The sequence below is a fragment of the Pteronotus mesoamericanus genome, unplaced genomic scaffold (assembly GCF_021234165.1).
Source record: "Pteronotus mesoamericanus isolate MK-2021 breed Mesoamerican mustached bat unplaced genomic scaffold, CSHL_Meso_final contig_44, whole genome shotgun sequence".
Taxonomy (NCBI): domain Eukaryota; kingdom Metazoa; phylum Chordata; class Mammalia; order Chiroptera; family Mormoopidae; genus Pteronotus; species Pteronotus mesoamericanus.
In genome coordinates, this window is record NW_026555166.1 from 5,766,457 (window position 1) to 5,786,503 (window position 20,047).

The 20,047-nt window shown below is 44.7% G+C and overlaps 2 protein-coding genes across 3 annotated transcripts; one reads left to right on the top strand and one right to left on the bottom strand.

Moving 5' to 3' along the window:
- The first annotated feature begins 4 nt into the window (after nucleotides 1–4).
- Nucleotides 5–7,242, top strand: MAT2A (methionine adenosyltransferase 2A). 2 transcript variants are annotated; one of them, XM_054577645.1, is made up of 10 exons: nucleotides 5–222; nucleotides 2,281–2,358; nucleotides 2,681–2,803; nucleotides 3,206–3,318; nucleotides 3,403–3,546; nucleotides 3,722–3,940; nucleotides 4,183–4,365; nucleotides 4,517–4,650; nucleotides 5,313–5,368; nucleotides 6,409–7,242. In XM_054577645.1, exons 1-10 carry the CDS (start codon nucleotides 132–134, stop codon nucleotides 6,519–6,521), a joined length of 1,254 nt encoding a protein of 417 aa, XP_054433620.1. In that variant the 5' UTR covers nucleotides 5–131; the 3' UTR covers nucleotides 6,522–7,242. The 2 variants fall into 2 exon arrangements, with proteins under 2 accessions (XP_054433620.1, XP_054433621.1); XM_054577646.1 differs by having other exon boundaries at nucleotides 5,313–6,550.
- Nucleotides 7,243–7,480: 238 nt separating this feature from the next.
- GGCX (gamma-glutamyl carboxylase) lies at nucleotides 7,481–19,454 on the bottom strand. The gene is made up of 16 exons (XM_054577644.1): nucleotides 19,174–19,454; nucleotides 18,811–18,981; nucleotides 17,641–17,799; nucleotides 17,120–17,285; nucleotides 15,437–15,515; nucleotides 14,880–14,986; nucleotides 13,857–14,020; nucleotides 13,259–13,524; nucleotides 12,979–13,110; nucleotides 12,453–12,604; nucleotides 11,848–12,017; nucleotides 11,498–11,628; nucleotides 11,064–11,211; nucleotides 10,689–10,884; nucleotides 7,598–10,251; nucleotides 7,481–7,509 (listed from the first exon to the last, which is right to left on the bottom strand). Exons 1-15 carry the CDS (start codon nucleotides 19,181–19,183, stop codon nucleotides 10,059–10,061), a joined length of 2,244 nt encoding a protein of 747 aa, XP_054433619.1. The 5' UTR covers nucleotides 19,184–19,454; the 3' UTR covers nucleotides 7,481–7,509; nucleotides 7,598–10,058.
- Between the last annotated feature and the right edge of the window lie 593 nt (nucleotides 19,455–20,047).

Below are 20,047 nucleotides of genomic sequence, written 5' to 3' on the forward strand. Positions count from 1 at the left end.
TCGTTCCGCACCGTCCGCCCTGACTTGAACTCGGTGTTTGGCCTGCGCATTTCGCAGTCGTCGCCTCACTGCTCCCTTTTCTCTTTCCTCAACGTCACTTTCACTCACCGCCACTTGTCACCAACACCAACATGAACGGGCAGCTCAACGGCTTCCACGAGGCGTTCATCGAGGAGGGCACGTTCCTCTTCACCTCGGAATCTGTGGGGGAAGGCCACCCAGGTGAGGTGACGGGGCCCGGCGCGAAGGAAGGGCGGGGTGTGGGACCCGGCCGGGCTGGCTCCGACTGGCGGATGGTGGTGCCCACATAGGTTGCCCTCGCTCACTGGGCTATAGGAAAAGCGGCGGCTGCGCGCCTTCCTCGAGTCGCCGCCGGTGCTGAGCGCGTGTCCGCTGTTCCCCTCCCCCTTCTCTTTCCTTCCCTTCCCTCCCCTCCCATCCGGCCGCGCGCCCCGGCACGCGGAAGATTCCAGAAAACGAGAAGGGCGGAGGCCGCGGCAGCTTGTGCTCTACCCGGGGAGGGCACTATTTCCTCCTCTCCGCCCCGCTCTCCGAAAAGCCTCGAGTGGGCGACCCGCCCGGGGTGCTCGCGCCCGGCCCTCGGGAGCGCGCGCCCCGCATTGCAGCCGCAACCACGTGTCTGCCTCATGTGGCATCTGGGTCGGGCGAGTGACCGGGCTGCCGGGCTGCCGGGCTGCCGCAACGCTCGGAATTGTGGAGTCCGGGGCTAGTGCCTCCGAACGCCCTCTTCCATGAGTTCCTTCGCTTGGGTCACTGTTACTCTCCGAGAATACGGACCATCCCTTAGGCAGTATATGGTCTCTCCTTTGAGGTGACAGTCTCCAACTAAATATAGCGCGTGTTGGGGAGAAGGCATGCCTTATTTGGGCCGCGATTGAAAAGGATGAAAGCATGAATTGAGCGTAAGCTGCCATTGCGTTTTAAAGTACCTCGTTTCCTTCTCCCGGCTTTGTCCACTGGTCCGCCATTATGGGGATCAGTTTACACGTGGGTGAGTGAAGCTCTTCCAAGGAACTTTCAACCTGAAAACGTCACCTGGTAAAGATCATTGTTTTGCTGGACGGCTTCTGCTCTTAGGTTGACCACAATACATAGTTATCTAGCGTGATGATTTAAGGGTCCATTTCTCTAGTAAATCTACTATACCTTTGATGAAGTTCTACAAGCACAACCTAGTGGTATAGAAGACAAAACCCAAGACTCTGATGAGTGAAGGTCGGGTCACTTAATCATTTAAGTCACAGGCATTTGTGACAGTTTGTAGATTGTCTTGAACCTTTGTCTTGACTGGAGTGTTCATTTTGCTTCGTTATAGAAAATTCAGGCAAGTGATAGTGGGGTATTTCTATTCCTATCCCAATTTTTAATAGATGACAATATAGAGGAAAAATGAGCAAGGATTCGGAATACATTTGGGCATTTAGCAGTCTGTTCAGCTTTTGTTCCTAGACTACACGTAGCAATCAAATAATCTGCTGTTTCATTACTTTTGTTAAAAGTGTCCTTGCTTTCATTGTTTAATCCTCATTAACGTCATTTCTCATTGCTGTAATTGGTGTTCCTCAGATCAGAGAGAAATTAGTGAGGGAAAAAAAGTTTACCCTTCTGGTTGGTTGGATTTATAATGCAAACTTTCAAAATTTGGGGATAAAATGTTGAGTATTGTTTGAAAATCGACACTCTAAAGCTAAATGTTTCCTAGCTTTGCTTTGGATGTGAAGATAAAACCATTTTATTTGTACTTTCACTTGAGTAATCTCAATAATGTGACTGTTCAGTTTTAACAGTGGAAATTGTTTTGCCTGGGAACTTAATTTTTCAAAATGTCTGAAATACTTCAGAGATGGGACTGAAGTCCATGTCATGTGTAAAGTACATATGCCGCACAAAATTGAAATGTATCGCCAGGCATTCTATTGGCTTTATCTGAATTGGTGAGCTTGTGGTACAGCTATATGAAGACGATGGTGTCAGGTTTTCAAGTAAAATGCAACACTACATTCAGTATTTATTCTTTAGGCAAACGGCTCCTGGTAAAACAGTGCTTTGATTATACAGCAGTTAAGATCTCCATATTTGGAATGCTACTGAATTGTACACTTGAAAATGTCCAAAATGCTAAGCCTTATGTAGGTTTTAATCACAATTATGAGGAGAAAGCTCTACCAAAGATCTTTACAGCTGTGGTTACCTGGAAGGGGGCATGACATACATTAACAGTAAGTTAAAGAGATTGAGCTAGGAATTGCTTTTTTCCAGATAAGATTTGTGACCAGATCAGTGATGCTGTCCTTGATGCTCACCTTCAGCAGGATCCTGATGCCAAAGTGGCTTGTGGTAGGTTCAGAACACTGCTGCCTCCTTTTTCTTTTTTTTTTTTTTAGAGAGAGGAAGGGTGGGTGGGAGAAACTAACACTGATGTGCGAGAGAACCATTGATTGGTTCCCTGTCACGTCCTCCTATCCAGGGACCTGACCCACAACCCAGGCATGTATCCCAAGTGGCAATCAAACAAGCAACCTTTTGGTCTGCAGGAGAATGCCCAACCCACCGAACCACACTAGTTAGGGCCAGAACATGGCTTCTTATCAACTAATGAAAAGATAGCATCATGAAAATTATAAAAGTGACCCTTGAGTGTGAACCTCTGTTTTATTAGAAACTGTGGCTAAAACTGGAATGATCCTTCTTGCTGGGGAGATTACGTCCAGAGCTGCTGTTGACTACCAGAAAGTGGTTCGTGAAACCATAAAACACATTGGATATGATGATTCTTCCAAAGGTACATTTGAATGAGTTGGCTTTTCTAAGCTTATTTTTAAAAATTTTTCTTCAGTGCTCTCTAGCTCTTTCTCCTAAAGATGTTCCTGTTAATATTTAACTCCACTTACATAGTTTCCGTATCCTTTTGTTCCAGCCCTGTTCCGTTCTCTAAAAGTACTAAGTTTTAGCTATATTTGATTTCTTTAGCAATACAGGTGACTCTTGAACAGCACAGGGGTTAAAGGCATCAACCTGACCAATGGTACCTTGCTCCCTTCCCCCTACACACAGGTGGTCTTATGATCTATGGCCAAGTGGCAGAAGTGTTATTCAAGGGTCAACTGTATAGAGTTCCAAATAATTTTTGTAAGAAGGTATTAATTATGGCCTTTTTAAAGAAAACTGCTTTATTTTATTATAGGGTTTGACTACAAGACTTGTAATGTGCTAGTAGCCTTGGAGCAACAATCACCAGATATTGCTCAAGGTGTTCATCTTGACCGGAATGAGGAAGACATTGGTGCAGGAGACCAGGTATTGTGATAGGCAGTATCTGCATCTCTTTTAACATTGCATTTTGAGGCTTGGATTGATAACATTGGTGGCTTTGCTTTGTAGGGTTTGATGTTTGGTTATGCCACTGATGAAACTGAGGAATGCATGCCTTTAACCATCGTCTTAGCACACAAGCTCAATGCCAAACTGGCTGAACTGCGCCGCAATGGCACTTTGCCTTGGTTACGTCCAGATTCTAAAACTCAAGTAAGTGATGATAATGTAGCTAAATTACATATATGCATTGGTCCAGGATATTAGTGAAGTTGTTTGATTAAAGCTAATAAAAGAACAGTGTTTGTCTTTTGTAACTTAGGGTAGAGAACCAAGAACGAAACTTGTTTAGTAGACTGATGTCCTGATGACCTGTGTTTCCTTTAAGGTGACTGTGCAGTATATGCAGGATCGAGGTGCTGTGATTCCCATCAGAGTCCACACAATTGTTATATCTGTTCAACATGATGAAGAAGTTTGTCTTGATGAGATGAGGGATGCCCTAAAGGAGAAAGTCATCAAAGCCGTTGTACCTGCAAAATACCTTGATGAGGATACAATCTATCATCTACAGCCAAGTGGCAGATTTGTTATCGGTGGGCCTCAGGTAAGGCCTTACAAATGTAAAATCAGTTTAGTTTTCTGAATCTTCTGTGATGGTTACTGGCAAAAATGTGGCCATTACCACCTTTTTTCTTGATTTTTTTTTTGGGGGGGGGGGAGGAGTCTACCTGTGCATCTTTTGGGGATATTTGTTGAGTGATACAGAATGGGCATTTAACAAACCCAATCTAGAATCACTTACTGGAAAGGATAAGGCATAAGGTGACTTAAATCCTTTAATTTCAGGGTGATGCTGGCTTGACTGGTCGGAAAATCATCGTGGATACTTACGGTGGTTGGGGAGCTCACGGAGGAGGTGCCTTTTCAGGAAAGGATTATACCAAGGTGGACCGCTCTGCTGCTTATGCTGCTCGTTGGGTGGCAAAATCCCTTGTTAAAGGAGGTCTGTGCAGAAGGGTTCTTGTGCAGGTATATACTCTTTAATATAATTGGAGTGATTCAAAGGCATGTAAGCGGGAGGGCATTTAGTAATTTATCTACTTGTCTTTTTTTTATACCAGTGTACACAAGAGTGTGGGTCTGTTGATGATTGACTCTTAAAACATTTCAATCTTTTTAGGTTTCTTATGCTATTGGAGTTTCCCATCCATTGTCTATCTCCATTTTCCATTATGGCACCTCTCAGAAGAGTGAGAGAGAGCTATTAGAGATTGTGAAGAAGAATTTTGACCTCCGCCCTGGGGTCATTGTCAGGTAAAGATGGTAAAGCCTATTGCTAGTGAAAAATATTAAGGGTGTGGGGGTGTGAATATGTATGAGATATATTCAAGTCTGAGAATGTGAAGGAAGACTCCTTAAGTAGGGGAATGTTTTTAATTTCTAGAATGTGTTGGTGTTCTAAGTTGCCTTCAGTGAAGGCCTACATTATTAAGAAACATCCTAAAGTATAATGCTCCATGGCTTGGACTTAATCCCCCTAGAGAGTCTTCCACATTTGATACTGGGCTTTTTGCTCATTTTACCTAAGAATGTTTACTTCAAAGAAATTAGTGCAGATAAATGGGATGTTCAAAATCATTAATAAATAACCATGTAGGCTGTGGGCATTGGGACTTTGGTAAGTATTTCATGATCTCAAATGAGCTTTTGACACTTGAAATTTCTGAGAATAATGACGAGTTTTCATATTTGTTGAGCCAGGGATCGAAAAACAAGAACTATAGTTACTAATAAGGACTGTGCAAGGAGTTTGGACACCAGGGAAGTAACGAACACTTTTGCCACAAACTTTTTTCCTAGCGTACTCCAGGGAACTGAACTCATTTGCCAGAAGTCTTGAAAATGAGTCTTGCTGATTGTTTTTGTTTAATTTTAATTGATTGCTACATATTAAGTTACGGACTTATATATTCCAGGGATCTGGATCTGAAGAAGCCAATTTATCAGAGGACTGCAGCCTATGGCCACTTTGGTAGGGACAGCTTCCCATGGGAAGTGCCCAAAAAGCTTAAATATTGAAAGTGTTAGCCTTTTTTCCCCAGACTTGTTGGCGTAGGCTACAGAGAAGCCTTCATGCTCTGAGGGAAAGGGCCCTTCTTCCTAAATTTTCCTGTCCTCTTTCAGCTCCTGATCAGTTGCAGTCACTCTAGTCAATGACATGAATTTTAGCTTGTGTGGGGGGCTGTAAGTTTGGCTTGCTATTCTGTCCCTAGGTTTTTTGTTCACCATTATAATGAATTTAGTGAGCATAGGTGATCCATGTAACTGCCTAGAAACAAACCAACAACACTGTAGTAAATAATGCTTTGAAATTGAAACTTTGTGCCCTATTACCCAACCCCCTAAAATTCTAATTGCATTGACTTGCTCACCAAATGCTGAAAATGTCCTTGTAATGTGCACGTAAAGTACTTGTAGTTCCATTATAGCTTCTGTCTGGCAATGCCACAGCCCTGTCAGCATGAATTTGTAATGTCTCGAGCTCTATTATGGATGTGAAGCTTTCCCTTTATCGTCCCTATAACATGGTCCATTTTTAATTATGTAGCTCTTTGTCAGGGAGTGTTCCCTATTCAGTCATTCTTGCATGTAACGCAAGTTCCAGTTGGAGCTCTAGCCTGACGTTAAAAAAAAAAAAAGGGCAGTTACCATTAAACCATCTCCCTGGTGCTTATGCTCTTAATTGCCATCTCTTAAACAGCACCAAATCAAATCTCTCCACTTACTCAGCTGTCTTTTGGAGGACGTACGTAATAAGGTTTTTATTTAGTAAACCAATCCTATGCATGGTTTCAGCACTAGCCAAACCACCAACTCCTAGCTCTAGAAAAACAGGCACTTGGCACCCTTGTGATGTCATACAGATAAGTCATTAGGGCAGTACCTGAGGGTCTGTAGGTTGCACACTTTGGTACCAGATAACTTTTTTTTTCTTTATAAGAAAGACTAAGTACTCCACACTGCACAATAACTCCTCCCAGGGTTTTAACTTTGTTTTATTTTCAAAACCAGGTCCAATGAGCTTTCTGAACAGCTGGTGTAGCTACAGAGAAACCAGCTTTCTTCAGACAGCAGTGCTTTTGGCGGGGAGGAGGAAAATCCCTTCATACTTGAACATTTTCTAATTGCTTATTTATTGTATTCTGGGGTATGGCGTAAGTACAGAGAAGCCATCACCTCAGATGGCAGCTTTTAAAAGATTTTTTTTTTTTCCCTCAACACCATGATTCCTTTAATATGTTTCCAGCATTCCCAGGTAGGCCAAGGTGTCCTACAGAAAAACCTTGGGTTAGACCTACAGGGGTTCTGGCTGGTGTTAACAAGGGAGGGCAGAGCTGGTGCGGCTGGCCATGGAGAAAGCTGACTTGGCTGGTGTGGTACAGAGAAGCCAGCTTGTTTACATGCTTATTCCATGACTGCTTGCTCTAAGCAGAAAGTGCCTTTCAGGATCTATTTTTGGAGGTTTATTACGTATGTCTGGTTCTCAATTCCAACAGTTTAATGAAGATCTAAATAAAATGCTAGGTTCTACCTTAACTGTGTCCATTATTTTAAAGTGTTTTGGTATGAATATGATCTGAGAACATACTCTTGAACCTTGGTTAATTGTAATTATTCATTGCTCTGGGCAATCACCTCAACCCTGACTGCAGGCATTTTACAAGTGTGAAAATTCTATCCCTAGCACTAAGAAAGTTGATGATTGATTTTGGTTTCTCAAGCACTGCCTTTTTTTGGCCAATGGAATGGCTAGAGTTTCATGGGTCTCCTTATAGCAACAGCCACTGCTATAATGCCAGTGCTTTAAATTAAGGGCATGAAAACCACAAATACCAGCTTCTCCCACTACCTGAAATCTTACATAGGCCAAAATGGCATAAAGCAGACTGCAGTCTTTCAGAAAAAAGCACTAAAAAGCCTCATAAGATTTTTTGGTTAGCCAAAATGGGTATTAACACACCTTTTGTGAAAGTGGCTTAACACAAATAGAAAGCAAGGGGCGTACCTGTATTATAAAAGTGGTACTGTTCAGTTATTTTTAGACAGCTGGGGAGGGAGGAGACATCAATTGGTTGCCTCTTGTAATGCCCTGGCCCAGACTGAACCTGCAACCTAGGCATGTGCTTGGACGCAGAATCAAACCGGTGGCATTTTGCCTTGTCACTGGACCATGGTCAGGGCCAGTCTTGAAAGTTTCAACCTGTTACTTTTCATCTTGACTATTGTGAATTAATACACCTTAAATATTAATCTTAGTGTTACAAGCTGTGAGTACGTGTTCAATACACATTACAATTTGAAAAGTTTCTGAACAGGAACAAGCTTGCAATCCAACAAAATAAATGAACTAACATAACGGTGCAGATGATGAATTTCCAGAGGGTTACTCTACATTTGTAGCAGCTTACAGAAAGTCCACACAGGTTTAACTATCCTTTCTTGAGCCTAAGAGCTAAAAAGGTACAGGAGCCAGGTGGCATCTTACACCAGCATATAAAAAATCCAGTAGTGGTTCAGCTTTGACCTGCTGCAGACATGAGACCCAGAGAATGCTTGCTTATACCTGTTTGCCTGGAGGCTTAAGAATTTAGAAATGGAGGGGAGACAAGTTTAAATCTTTTTAATTTGCTCAGGAACTTGAGAACTGCTTTCATGACAGACAAGCCCCAGGATGTTTTTAAGTTTTTAGATGTTAATGCATTACTGTCTAAAGTTAGATACGCCTGTTCACTGAATAAGATGATTTGAAGACTGGATGCCTGTAACCTGGTGGGGGCAGCACCATAGAAGTAACTGCCTTGTGGTTATGTTCAGTATTTGCTAGGAGGATGCCTAAGGAGAGGTGTTTGTCTTCTATATAAGGGGTGGGAGGGATGGGACGGTGTAGAGAATTTTGAAGGGAGGAAAGTGTAGGAGCATTATTAACTCAGAAGGCCTTCTGGCCAAAAGGACACTGATAACCCACTCACAAAACAGCTGCACTTGAACAGGATCTGATTTACTCCCTTGAACAACTTTACCAGTATTAAGATGACCACACTTAACTTTCCATCCCATCCCAACATCTTCACTGAGAGAGTCTCAGTGTTGGTACACTAACAATTGGGGACTAGCAACATCCTTGTCTATATTAAAAATGCTTTTGCAAGAGTCCTCTCTCAAAGTGAAGAGCTACTTTTCTTACCAAAGGGAAGAGGGTGATGTTGGTTAGGGGAACAGAAGATAACTGAACTTAGTGGCAAAAGACATAATGCTGAGGTATACTGTGTCACTGAGAGATGTGCAAAAATATTGAAACCAGTGTTTCCCCCACACAATTCTTTCCAAGTGCTCAAGGTACCCTGTGGCACAGCTGTTGCACACAATGCTTTGTATGAATCAGGACTCACTGCCAGGCCCCACTTGCATAACTGCATTGTAGGTCTGCTCTGGGCTCCCTAACTAGATTCCAGTATAAAGGCTGAAAGAACAGACTAGAGATCAAATTAGTAGATACAAGAAAGAAGAGGTAGAATTGCTAGGATGTGAAATAAGAAATGTGAGGAAAAGATTTAAGGCTGATGACTCAGATGGCTTGGTTGAAAAATACAGTTGCCATTCACTAATAAAGGAGAAGCAGGTCTTGAGTTGGGGATGAGGGTAAGTTCTGGTCAGGACAGAGTTTGAAAGCTCTGGGATATCCAGGTGGAGATAGGTAAAGGTTTCGGGCAAGGAAGAAATCTAAGCATCACTAGAAATGATGGAATAGACAATCATTCCAAGTGTGTACAGTGAAAAAGCTGCCTGGGGGTGAAACCACCATCCAAGTGGGTGAGGTGGGGTGGGGCATGAGAAGAGAAGCATGAAAACATATGCAATCCGTTATCAAAGATACTGGGACTGCCAATTTGCTAGTAGTCTCTGTTCCAAGACCAGTTTTTTTTTGTTGTTTTTAAGTCTGCATTCTCACTCCTAGCCTGGTGCCAGGACTTTGAATTTCCACGAACTAAATTGCTTCCATTATCACCCTTGTATATACAAACTTACAAAGTGACCAAACATTCCCTAATACCTCACCAAGTTTGGTTAATACTTCACATTACCTTCTCACTAAATGACAGAATAATGCTAAATATTAGGCTTATTTTTAGTAAAATACTCCTACCAATTATCTAAATCTCCTTACTGGTTTTAACTCTATTCTAACTATTCTCATTACTGCTAGTGGAAAAACTCACCAGCTGTATAGACAGGAGAAACAAATCAGAATTGTGAAAACTGCTCTCTGTGCATTTAGAACCTGATCATCCTAATCATACTTAAGAAAACAAGTTTTAAGCTATGTTATTTCAGAATTATTGTGACTCCAAAAATTACAAGAGGCAGGGTGCAAAACCTTAAGACATACAGGAGGTTCAAACCATCAATCCATCCCTTGCTAGGTTTATGTCTGAACAAACAGTATTACCTATCAGCCTCAGTTTCTCCAACTGTAAAATAGGAGTATGTAGGCACAGTGCTTCACACAGTGCCTAGCATAGAGCAAGCACTTGGGAATAATTAGCTACTATTTTCATTATGGTACATCAAATATCTGTAAAGATTTTTGACAAATTTCCACTGCATAGGTAATGGTCCTGTAACTGGCTGCTCCCATATCTGTACCCAGTGTCTGGCCCCATTTAGAACTCTGAGTGGATGTGGTCAGGATTTGATTCAAGAGGATTAGAATTTGAAGAATCTGTGTTTGAAGGACTTGACTCCACAACTGCCTCAAAGGGTCGCAAGTTTGCATAAGTCACCTCTTGAGCCAGTTGCTCCAGGGAAGGGCGGCCTAATGCCAGATTTCGAAGAGAGATACATGTCATCAGGAAGCTGAAAAAGAGGGAAAAGGCCATCCAGTCCAAACTCCTGTTTCAGCATAGGCATTCCTACCAAAGCCCTTGGGGAACACCTGGTCCTACCTCCTCTCACCCAGGCATAAGTAAGAATTCCCTCCTCTCCAGCGACCCTCACAACCCAGATGGAGCAGCACCCTACTTCTTATACAGCCTAGTAGAGAATTCAAGGGTGAGGCAGGAATAACCCTTGGGGAGGCTAGAGGTAAACTGAGGCAGAGCAAGATGGCAAGGCCATCAGATACAGGTCCCTTACTCTTCCATTAAATCAGGAAGAGGAGAATGGAGGGAGGTTATTTAACTCTAGATTGCCCTTTCCTGGGAGAGAGTCCCTACTGTTACCCTCACTAGATAAAAGTTACCTAGACTGCAAACATCTGGTGACAATGATAAGTACTGTTGGGTAAAACTTACCTGCGGCGAAAAATATAGAGCTTTCGCAGGAAGAAGCGGAAAAATCGCTCATGGAAAGGGGTGTTGCGCCGGCGTTCAATTTCCTGAAGCCTTTGCTGGCGCTTAAGAAAGGTTTGAACCAGAGGTGTTGGCTCAGGACCTCCTTTTACTTCCCCTTCCAGCAGAGGTTGCAGCTCTGGAGGTAGAGGCCCTGTTTCTGCTCAAAAGTCAGCAAAAAGAGGAATCACTGAGAGAGAGATCATTCTCTCTCCTAGAACTCCCCTTTCACCAGCTAGAGGCTTCAAGTTCATTTTTTGATGTCTAGATTCTCATTCACTATCCTAACTAACTTCTTGTACCCAGGGGCTACCTCAGCCCAAACCTTTATATACTCACCACTTCCATTCTCCACCTTCTCTTTCAATTCTTGCAGATATGCCAGGTCCTGCTCCAATGTAAGCTCCGTCGTGTTAACATAGATGTACATGTAACATGAAGGACTGGGTGATACTGTGTATACCTTATGGTATTCACCAGCAGGCAACTGACAAGGGAGTAGAAATGCCTTATTTCAGTCTTTAAGCTTTTCCTAGCCAGCCTATGGGCTCCTAACACTCCCTGTTGCCCTACCCCCCAGATCTTTCTTCTCACTGTGATTTGGAGTCCAAAGGAACTGACCTCTAGAATCCTGTATGAGACTATTCATGGCCAGGGGGTCTTTGCTTTTGGAGGCCCCACAGCATTACTGCTATGGTTAAGCATTTTGCATCTATAATAAGCAAACTCTAATCATTCAAACTTTTCTGCTAGTGTTACTTCCAGCAAAATACCTGCATTTTCTCTCCCTCCTGAAGAGTCTGGTTCTTCTGTTCTGCCACCAGCTCCACAGTAACCTCCCCCTGCAGCAGCTGGATGCTAGTGTTGCCCAGGTCTTCGCTCACAAAATTCTCTAGGTGCAGCCCTGACAGGTACAACAAAGTTCCCCAGTTCACACCATGGCAGAGTGAGCTTACTCCCGGCAAGAACAGAAACATCACATTTTCACCACTTCCACCCCTCAGATTTTATAAACATTTCCCCTCACCAGGAGTACACCTTCCCCTCTCTACCACATGCAATGTCCCTGACCAAAGAAGTGAGGAGGAAAGACAGCAAAGCCTCTCCTAGCTTTTTTCCATACCAGGGAAATCTGCAATGAAGACCACCTCAGTGTGGTTGTCTAAGCTGCTCTTGATTTCCTGTAACTTGGCCCTCCAAGGAGACAGATCCATCAAAAGTGGCTGTAGCCATGATGTACGCTGGAAGGGGGACCAGGCAGCCTGCACAATGTCCACACGAGGGTCAAAAATCCTTAGGAAAGAAAGCCATGTTTTAAGAAGGCCACAACCACCTACCCACCAGAATTTCCAGTTGTTTCTTTCATCATCATTCCCCGTAGAGAGAATAAGGCTTCTAGGTAGAAAAAAATGGCCTACATCAGCATATTATTACCAGTCCAGGGCAGGAAGAGAGGGGAAAGAGATTCTAGAGCACTGGGAAGAATGAGGATTAGTGGCCATCTGAGAATTGTGTTAAGTTTCTAGCAGAACAAGTCATTACCTTTTCTTCGGGATGATGGTGCCCCCTGCTGGAAGCAATCAGCTATGCCCACAACCAGGTCAACATGGACATGCAACAGAGAAGGAGAGCCTTTCAAGCAAGACAGCACTGGGGAGCATGGGCTTTTCATCTTGGCAAAAGGAGCTGGACTTCATCTCCCCACCCCCTTCTGCTCCCCTTGCCCACCTCTGTTGGAAGCGGTCATTGATGGAGACCCAAATATCAAAGTAGATCTGGGGCTCAGTAACATTGTACTTAGGAAGCAGGCGGCTCAGGCAAGTGGCATATTGCTTCAGCATGTCTGCATGATCCTTCCATCGCCGGCTCTGTGTGAATACCTGTCCCAAACCCCCACATTAGTCCCACCTCATTGTTATTGACCTACTGGATGAGTCAGGCACTGCCAATGGTACAAAGAGCTCTGGCTGTTTGGACCGGGAAAAAACAAAAACAAAACAAAACTTGTCTCTAGGGAAGGATTTTTCATTGCTGGGCTAGTGGTGGTACTTACCTTTCTTAAATCTAATCTCAATTCAAGGAAGTGAATGACATTGCCTTATTTCAACCCACATAAAAACAGGTTCAACCTGGCTCCTGAGAAAGGCAGTGACCCCAATTTGTTTTATTTTATAATTGTATTTGGGCCCAAACCAGACCCCAAAGCTCAAGGGAGCTTTGAAGAACAGTAAATTGTCAGCATCAGAACTCTCACCCCAGGGTTAAGGTAGCCCAGCTCGCCAGTGCGGCCATCACGGTAGGTGATCTTCACATGCTGGTGGGAACGGGAGTGCACCATCATGTCCCAGGAATAGCCATACAGTCCATTTGTCCAATTATTATAGCCCTGAGAAGGCAGGGCAAAGGAAATCAGCTCAGTGGTTCTTGTGCTAATCCCATCCTTTACCAAAAAAGGACTATTAAAACCAGACCCATTTTTTCCCTACCGCTGTCAACTCTGCCACTTTCCAAGCTAACCCCTGGCCTACACATACCTGGGTGAGGAAATGGGAATAGGGCAGGAAGAGCTGCTCCAGGAGATACAGCAGGGTGAAGGCAGTGCCCAGCTGATGGCGCAGGCCTGGCTTCTGACCACCTTTGGCCCGGTTCCTTTTATACATGCAGGAAGCACTGGGCTGAGGGGCAGCCTTGAGGGGCAGCAGTTCTTGCACCCTTTTGGGACAGTGAGATATCAGCTTCCGAGGCCACTCAGGGGAGCAGAAGAGAGGGCTGCTGGCCAGCATGACATAGGGGAACATACCTAGAAAAGCAAGGAGAAAATAAGCATTTCAGGCATTTGGTTTGGGGAAATGTGGGTAATCCCCTCAACCCCTTTCCCTTAAGAAATCCCTCCCACGTATCCCACTTATGACAGAATTTCTTAACTAAAAGATACTTCCTAGAGATTCCTTACAATACTAGCTGAGCCCAGAAGCCCCAATCCTCTCCTCCCCATTTACTGCGATTCCACAGTGACTGCATCTGGCTCAGTTTAGCTCCTATTCTCATCTCCCAGTCCCAAGCAATGCCTCTGGCAAGCCCCTCCCTGCACACCTGTGGCTTCCCATTTCCTACCACACTATAGGTACTGACCAATGCTGAAAAGCTGGGAATTCATGCAGTGGAAGTAGGACACGAAGAGGAGGCCAATGGATCTTGAAGCATCAAAGAAGAGCAGGAAACCAGCTGAGAGGTCAAGGAGCAGTCCACACCAGTGCACCACTAGTAGACTAGTCATCTCCTCAGACAAAACTAGTCTGTGGACATCAGGGACAGGGTCAGGCACCAAACCACTGGAGAACCCAGCTTTCACAGCACATTTATAGCAAATGTACATCTGCTACCCTGTCCTTGCCAAAGCATCCACCCAGCAGGTAGGTAGAACTCTGCATAAAGACACTCCATGGGTTTTCCAGCCCCTTTACATTTCCACACTTTAGGTGTCCAACTGTTTTCAACATACCCTATGTAATAAGCAAGGGCCAATCTCCTAGGGCAAATTTGATTGGGAAGTGTGTGTGCTGTGGTGGGCAGGTTCCTCATAGAGGTTATAAATGAGAAGAAACTTTAAAAGGTGAATGCTTGACTAACATGATACTAAAGTCAAACTACAGGAACTGGGAAATAACAGGGAAGAGGGAAAAGAACAAAGTAAAATAAGAGAAAAGGAGAAATGAAAGGAAGGGAGAACTCAGAGAAGTACACCTCTGCTTTGTAAAAAGTTGGTAACACTGGTTCGGTCAGGGCAGGAACACTGACTGTCCACCTTCTCAGTATACTGGCTAAGAAATCCTTAGTGAGAGGCTGGGTGGCAACACAGGGACACAGGCACTACCCACAGCAACTGCTCAGGGCACCAAGTCACCCAGTTCTGGCTCTCTCCTCTCCTTTTCAAATTTCGTTCTCTTTATTCCCACCATACCGTAAGTTTCACAGGGGCAGCTAGGTCTAGATCCTTTGATATCATCAATTCTGCCTTATGCTGAAGAGAGAATGAGTGGACAGAGGAAAGCATGTTGCAAAGTGAGGCAAAATAGGAACTGCACACATAGCAGAGGTAAGTCACCCATTCTGTATCTGTGCCTCAATGAGGCCTCTGCCCTGGCTGCCACTCACTTAAAGGGACTGAAGAGCCAGTGCCGGGACAGGTGCTCCATGGAATAGCCTTCCACCCAGTCTGCATCCAGCTTTTTCACACCCGCAATGAAGTACACAATGAAAATCTGCAAACACAAAATGTAAAACAGATTATTAAAACAAAAAAAAAGGAACCTTGTTTTCTGCAGAGAGTCAAAAATAGAGTAAGCTCTCATTTCTGTTCAGAGTCCAAAGATTAGTTCCATTCTTTTATTCACTCATCTCAGATACTCATCCAGCAAGTATCTACTGATATCCCACCAACACCAGGCATGGTATTAGGCACCAAGGAGTCATAAAGTATAGACATTATTCTCTAATGAGGATTCTGCCCTGGCAGGGACAAAGCGCTATTCCCTCCATGACAAGGTGAGAGAGCTCAGAGATTAGGGTACTGGAAACAACAGTAAAGCCTTCCAGCAAAAGGAAAAAAGGATAAGATCCAGGGCAACAGGGTAGAGTGCAGTCTGGCAGTAGGAAGACCATGCTAACAATGGCTATCAAAGAATACCTCCCTGCCTCCTAAGATCTTGTACCTGGCCACGCAGCACAGCATAGTTCCAAAGGGGCACATGGGCATTCCGTTTTCGGGCACTCAGCAGGCCATCCACAGACCTACATCAGGTAAGGTAAGGATTGAAAAGAGCTTCTTAATCCAGCCACATTTCTACCTTCCTTTTTCAATATAATACTCTATCTCGGGACAACTCCCATATCTTGTCTGGTCCTCTGGGTTATTTTGAGGCCCTTTAGAATTACATGAGCAAATTTTAACTGTGATTATTTTAAGTCATAACAGAAATTTTACTAATGAGTTACAACAATAAGAAATTCAGTGTTTACCATCCTGATAGAATAAATCAGGAAATAAGACCACAACGCTACAATATGACTGAATTTGAAAAAGAATGAATTTGAGGAGTACTTAAAAAGCTCCAGGTGTATATAAATATATACAGTATATTTTTTAAAAAATTTCAACATCCAAAACAAACTGACATTTCATAGATCTGGATGCTAGGACCCAGTGCCAGAGAGTACCCAGTAATAGCCTACCTGGGGAGAGAACCGATAAACCCAGGCTCTAAGACTAGATGTATTCTGGAGAGGCAGAAACAAGAAAGGTTTTCAAGATACTGAATAAGCCAAAGAGTTGGGAAAGGGGCAGCTTACACTGTGGTCAAGAGCACTGTAGTCTGCAGTAAAGGAGAGCTTGATTCTTACTTGTGCCTCTTCCTGCTATGTGACCTTGGGTAAATCTTTTACTTCTCTAAGCCTTATTGTCTTCATCTATAAAATGGGAACAGCACCATGGACCTCATGCGGTTATAACGAGGAAAAATTAAAAGTGTCTAGCATGGCATGTGGAAAGCCCTCAGTAAGAGGTATTTTTTCAAATTGTATAAAGGTCATAAAAATAAAACTTTTCAGGGGTATTCTGTCAAATCTGCCTTTTAATTATGGCCATTCTGAATGAGTTTAATATTTTACAAAAGGAGTATTTGTATGTGTGCATTAACAAATGGACCTTAATGACTGATAAATCACTAACAAATTCAATGCTTGAAATCTCTTACCTATACATCCTCATCTTACTAAGATCTCATATTTGCTTTTCACTTAATAATGGAAAGAATTCTTAAAGGTCATCTGCCCTGCCACCCTGCTTCCAGATCCCTTTTCCACGTCCCTTGAAACATGGTCACCTAAGGGAGAGGTGGGGGAGGGTTACCTCCTCCCAGGATAGCACTCCTGAACAAGCCCTGCTGGGCCCTCTCCTTCTGACATGACTCTGCCTCACAGCAACTTCTACTCTTGGCTCTAACTCTGTCCCTCTGGGCTCACAGAAAGAAAGTCTGCTCCCTCTTCCACATGACCACCCTTGAAGTATCTGAGAACGGCTATGTCTGGCTTTAGTCTTCTCTTCTTCTCGCTAAAAGGATTACAGGAAGTAGAATAGATCAAGGCACCTGGGAAGATATGGAAAAAGTGAAGGGGTAGGAATGGAGCCATTTTGCTTTTTTGCCATCCCAAGTGCCCCAACCTCACTGACCTTTCACCCTCCCAAATTCATCCAAATTAAAATGTGCTTGTGACCTTTGCCAAGCATGGTAGAAATTATGCTCAACGGGGCAAATTCTAGGATTTCAGTGGGTTCTTATCTCTGGTAACCATCCTGACCCAGCCAACACCTCCCCTCTTTTTCCCTAGACTCATACCAGTAGTGGTTTGCATCCATGAATGTCAGCTGAAAAGCCAACAAGCCATATAGATAGGAGTGGTTGTTCCATGATGTCTTGTCCAGGAGAAACACATACCAGTATGGCAGCAGGAATAACATACAGCTTATCCGGTAGCACAGGCCCAGCATCATGCCCAGTGCCCCTGGGATTTGTGGGGGAGAGGATTAAGAGGTCAAAGGGTCACCACAGGCCCAGCTCCCCTAGGACAGGCTGTGAGTAGGATTAAGAAAGGTCTTCAGACATTTTATAATCAGGTACAACTAAATAAAAGGTCCTCAGACATTTTATAATCGGGTACAACTAAATTAAATGTTATTTTAATATCTGTTTAAAAAGAGCTATAGGGTCACATCTCAGATGACATATAGGTCAACAGGGTGAAATTATGAGTCACAGCAGAAGTGAAATAAGGAACGCAACACCTTGATCATTCACTAGCATGCTTTGTATTTCTCTGTTTTAGATAGGCCAATCAACAATCCCATAGTTTTCCTTACCCAGAAACATGATGGTATAGACAAGATACATCCAGTCAAGAGGCAGTGGCTGCAGGGCATCCAGCAAGGGGAAACGGCACACCTCTAGCCCATCCAGGTATCTTCGGTCCAGGGAGCTAAGTCCCCGCTCCTGGGGAATGTCCAATACCATTAACAGCCCTGAGAAGGTAGTTGGGAAGGGGGCCATTAGGTCTCAGCAATGGAGGCAGTCAATCAAACCTAGCTCCACAGTCAGAATTCTTTCCTAATCCTGGCTCTTCCATTTATTCATTCATTCAATAAAAATTACTGAGTGCCTACTATATGCTAGGCACTATGCCATTTATGTGATCAGCCACTGCACCTCACAGCCAATTCCCCATTTGTAAAAGGGGGCTCATAATATTTTAGAGTTACAGAGAAGATAACATGAAAGAAGCATACAAAATGCTATAAAAGCTGTTCAGGTTTTGATAGTTAATATTCATACAGGTCTAGCTACAGAGAGTGCTCTAGGGTGATGCTTCTCAACTTTTTCCACTTCCTGGCATACCCAGAAAACAGCACACTGGGGTAAACAGAAGGGGCTACTCAGGTCAGGAAGCAAGCTCCAGTTAAAGCAGGGTTTTGCAACCTCTGGACCATTCACATTTGGGACTGGTTAATTATTTACTTGGAAGGGCTATCCTGTGCATCATAGGTCAAATAGCAGCATCTTTGGCTCCTGTGTAGATGCCAGTAGCCACCAATCCCCACCCCAACATACATATGACAAATAAAAATGTCCACAGACATTTCCAAATGTCCCCCAGGGAAGCAAAAACGTCCCAAGTTGAGAACCACTGGGCTACGAGATTAATAGCGCGGCATATCTGCAACCATTCCAAAAGGAAGCTCTGGATTAGGGAGTCAGCCAAAACGTCTGCCCTGTCACCTCTGCCATTTCTCTTCAATCTAGTCCTCTGCCTCTATATTTCCTCCTCAGATCAAAGCTTTTCTAGCCTCCAAACCCTAATCAAAGAAGACAAAGTTGGGTTTGATCCTAAATTCCACAAATGCCTCTTCCAGGATACTGATATCTTCAGCTGTGAGAAAAAGGGAGATAAATCCACTAATTAAATAACCAAGAAATGGACAAAGGACGGTTCTCCCACTGCAACCACACGCGCCCCTCCCAGAAACTGGACTTACCAAAGAGAAAACGGAAGACAGCCAGGCTTGCAGGATCCGTTGGTCGATTCAGCAGGGTCACCAGGCTCCCCCAGCTGGATACATCCGTCCACTCAAAACCCAAGAGTTTCCCCATGCGGCTGGCCTGACTGGACCTTGAGGTCTGTCCAGCCTTGTGTTTCTGTACTTTATCTACAACCAAGGAATGGAGAAATATGCGTTCGCGTTTTAAAATCGGCTCACATCCCCAACAGCCCAGGGTCTCTGCTTACCTGGGTTCTCCCACTGTTCTCTACCAGAAACACCCCTGCGGTGCAGCCCCTCCCCGAGCATCCGCCAATGCCCCAGAACCTCTTTCAGGCTCTAGCCCCGCTAACCGCTCACCGAAAGTCATCAGCACTCCGAAGCAGCAGACTGTAACCTCTCTCTCTCTGCAAAACCCTTCCCAACCGAGGTCCTCTCCACCAGGTCCCACGGGGCAGTCCTCCAGCCTCCGCCACTCTGAGACCAGCACTCCCCTCTCTCTCTCTCCGCCGCAGGGTGGGGCTCTGAGCCTACCTGAGCCGGGCGGGCCCCGCACGGACCAGGCAGACACTGCCTTGATCCGGCAAAGGTAAGTCTTCTACAAAAGCCGCCTCCGAGGTATGGGAGTAGCAAGGGGCAGCTCCCCTAAGCCACGCCTCCCCGACACATCAGCAAGGAGCGGCCGGCCGGAAAGCGCCGAGACTGTCGTGAAGGGCCGTAGCCGACGGCTCCTGGCTCCCTGCTAGACGGCAGAGTGAGAAGCCAGAGGGTATTGGGGCGGGCGCGACAGGCCAAGGGCTGGCCTTGCCTCACCTAGTGACAGAGGAGGCGTGAGGACAGGGGTGTGTCTGAGGCCTCCCGACACGCCGCCCCCGGCCCCTCGGCGCTTTCAACTTTAGGAAGACTCGGATTCCCGCAAGTTCCTTGGTTCATTCCCCGTTCCCATTCAGCCTCTCCCTGACGTGAGCAATGCAGACGCACCTGTCAGACTTTTCCCTAGAGAGGTTGACCGCTGAGTTGAGGACGCACCTGGAAGGGCTGCCCAGCCCGGAGAGAATGCCCAAGTTCCTTTCTCTTCTCTTCCAGTGCATGCCAAGAACTAGAGGTTTGAAAGCAGCTGGGGAAACTAGCTGAAGAGATGCAGAATGTGGGTAGTGAGTAGAGTGTGGTTCATCAGGAAGATTTTTAGAGAAGCCTGCCTTGAACAGCGCTGTAGTGTCTTAGTTCTCCGCCC

Coding starts and splice junctions, on each gene's coding strand:
- GGCX (XM_054577644.1), bottom strand. Junction 17,286..17,640: donor CTATACCATCATGTTTCTGG/GTAAGGAAAACT, acceptor CACAAATCCCAG/GGGCACTGGGCATGATGCTG. Junction 15,516..17,119: donor ATGGATGCAAACCACTACTG/GTATGAGTCTAG, acceptor TACCTGATGTAG/GTCTGTGGATGGCCTGCTGA.
- MAT2A (XM_054577645.1), top strand. CDS start 132: ATGAACGGGCAGCTCAACGGCTTCCACGAGGCGTTCATCGAGGAGGGC. Junction 3,319..3,402: donor ACATTGGTGCAGGAGACCAG/GTATTGTGATAG, acceptor TTTGCTTTGTAG/GGTTTGATGTTTGGTTATGC. Junction 3,547..3,721: donor GTCCAGATTCTAAAACTCAA/GTAAGTGATGAT, acceptor GTTTCCTTTAAG/GTGACTGTGCAGTATATGCA.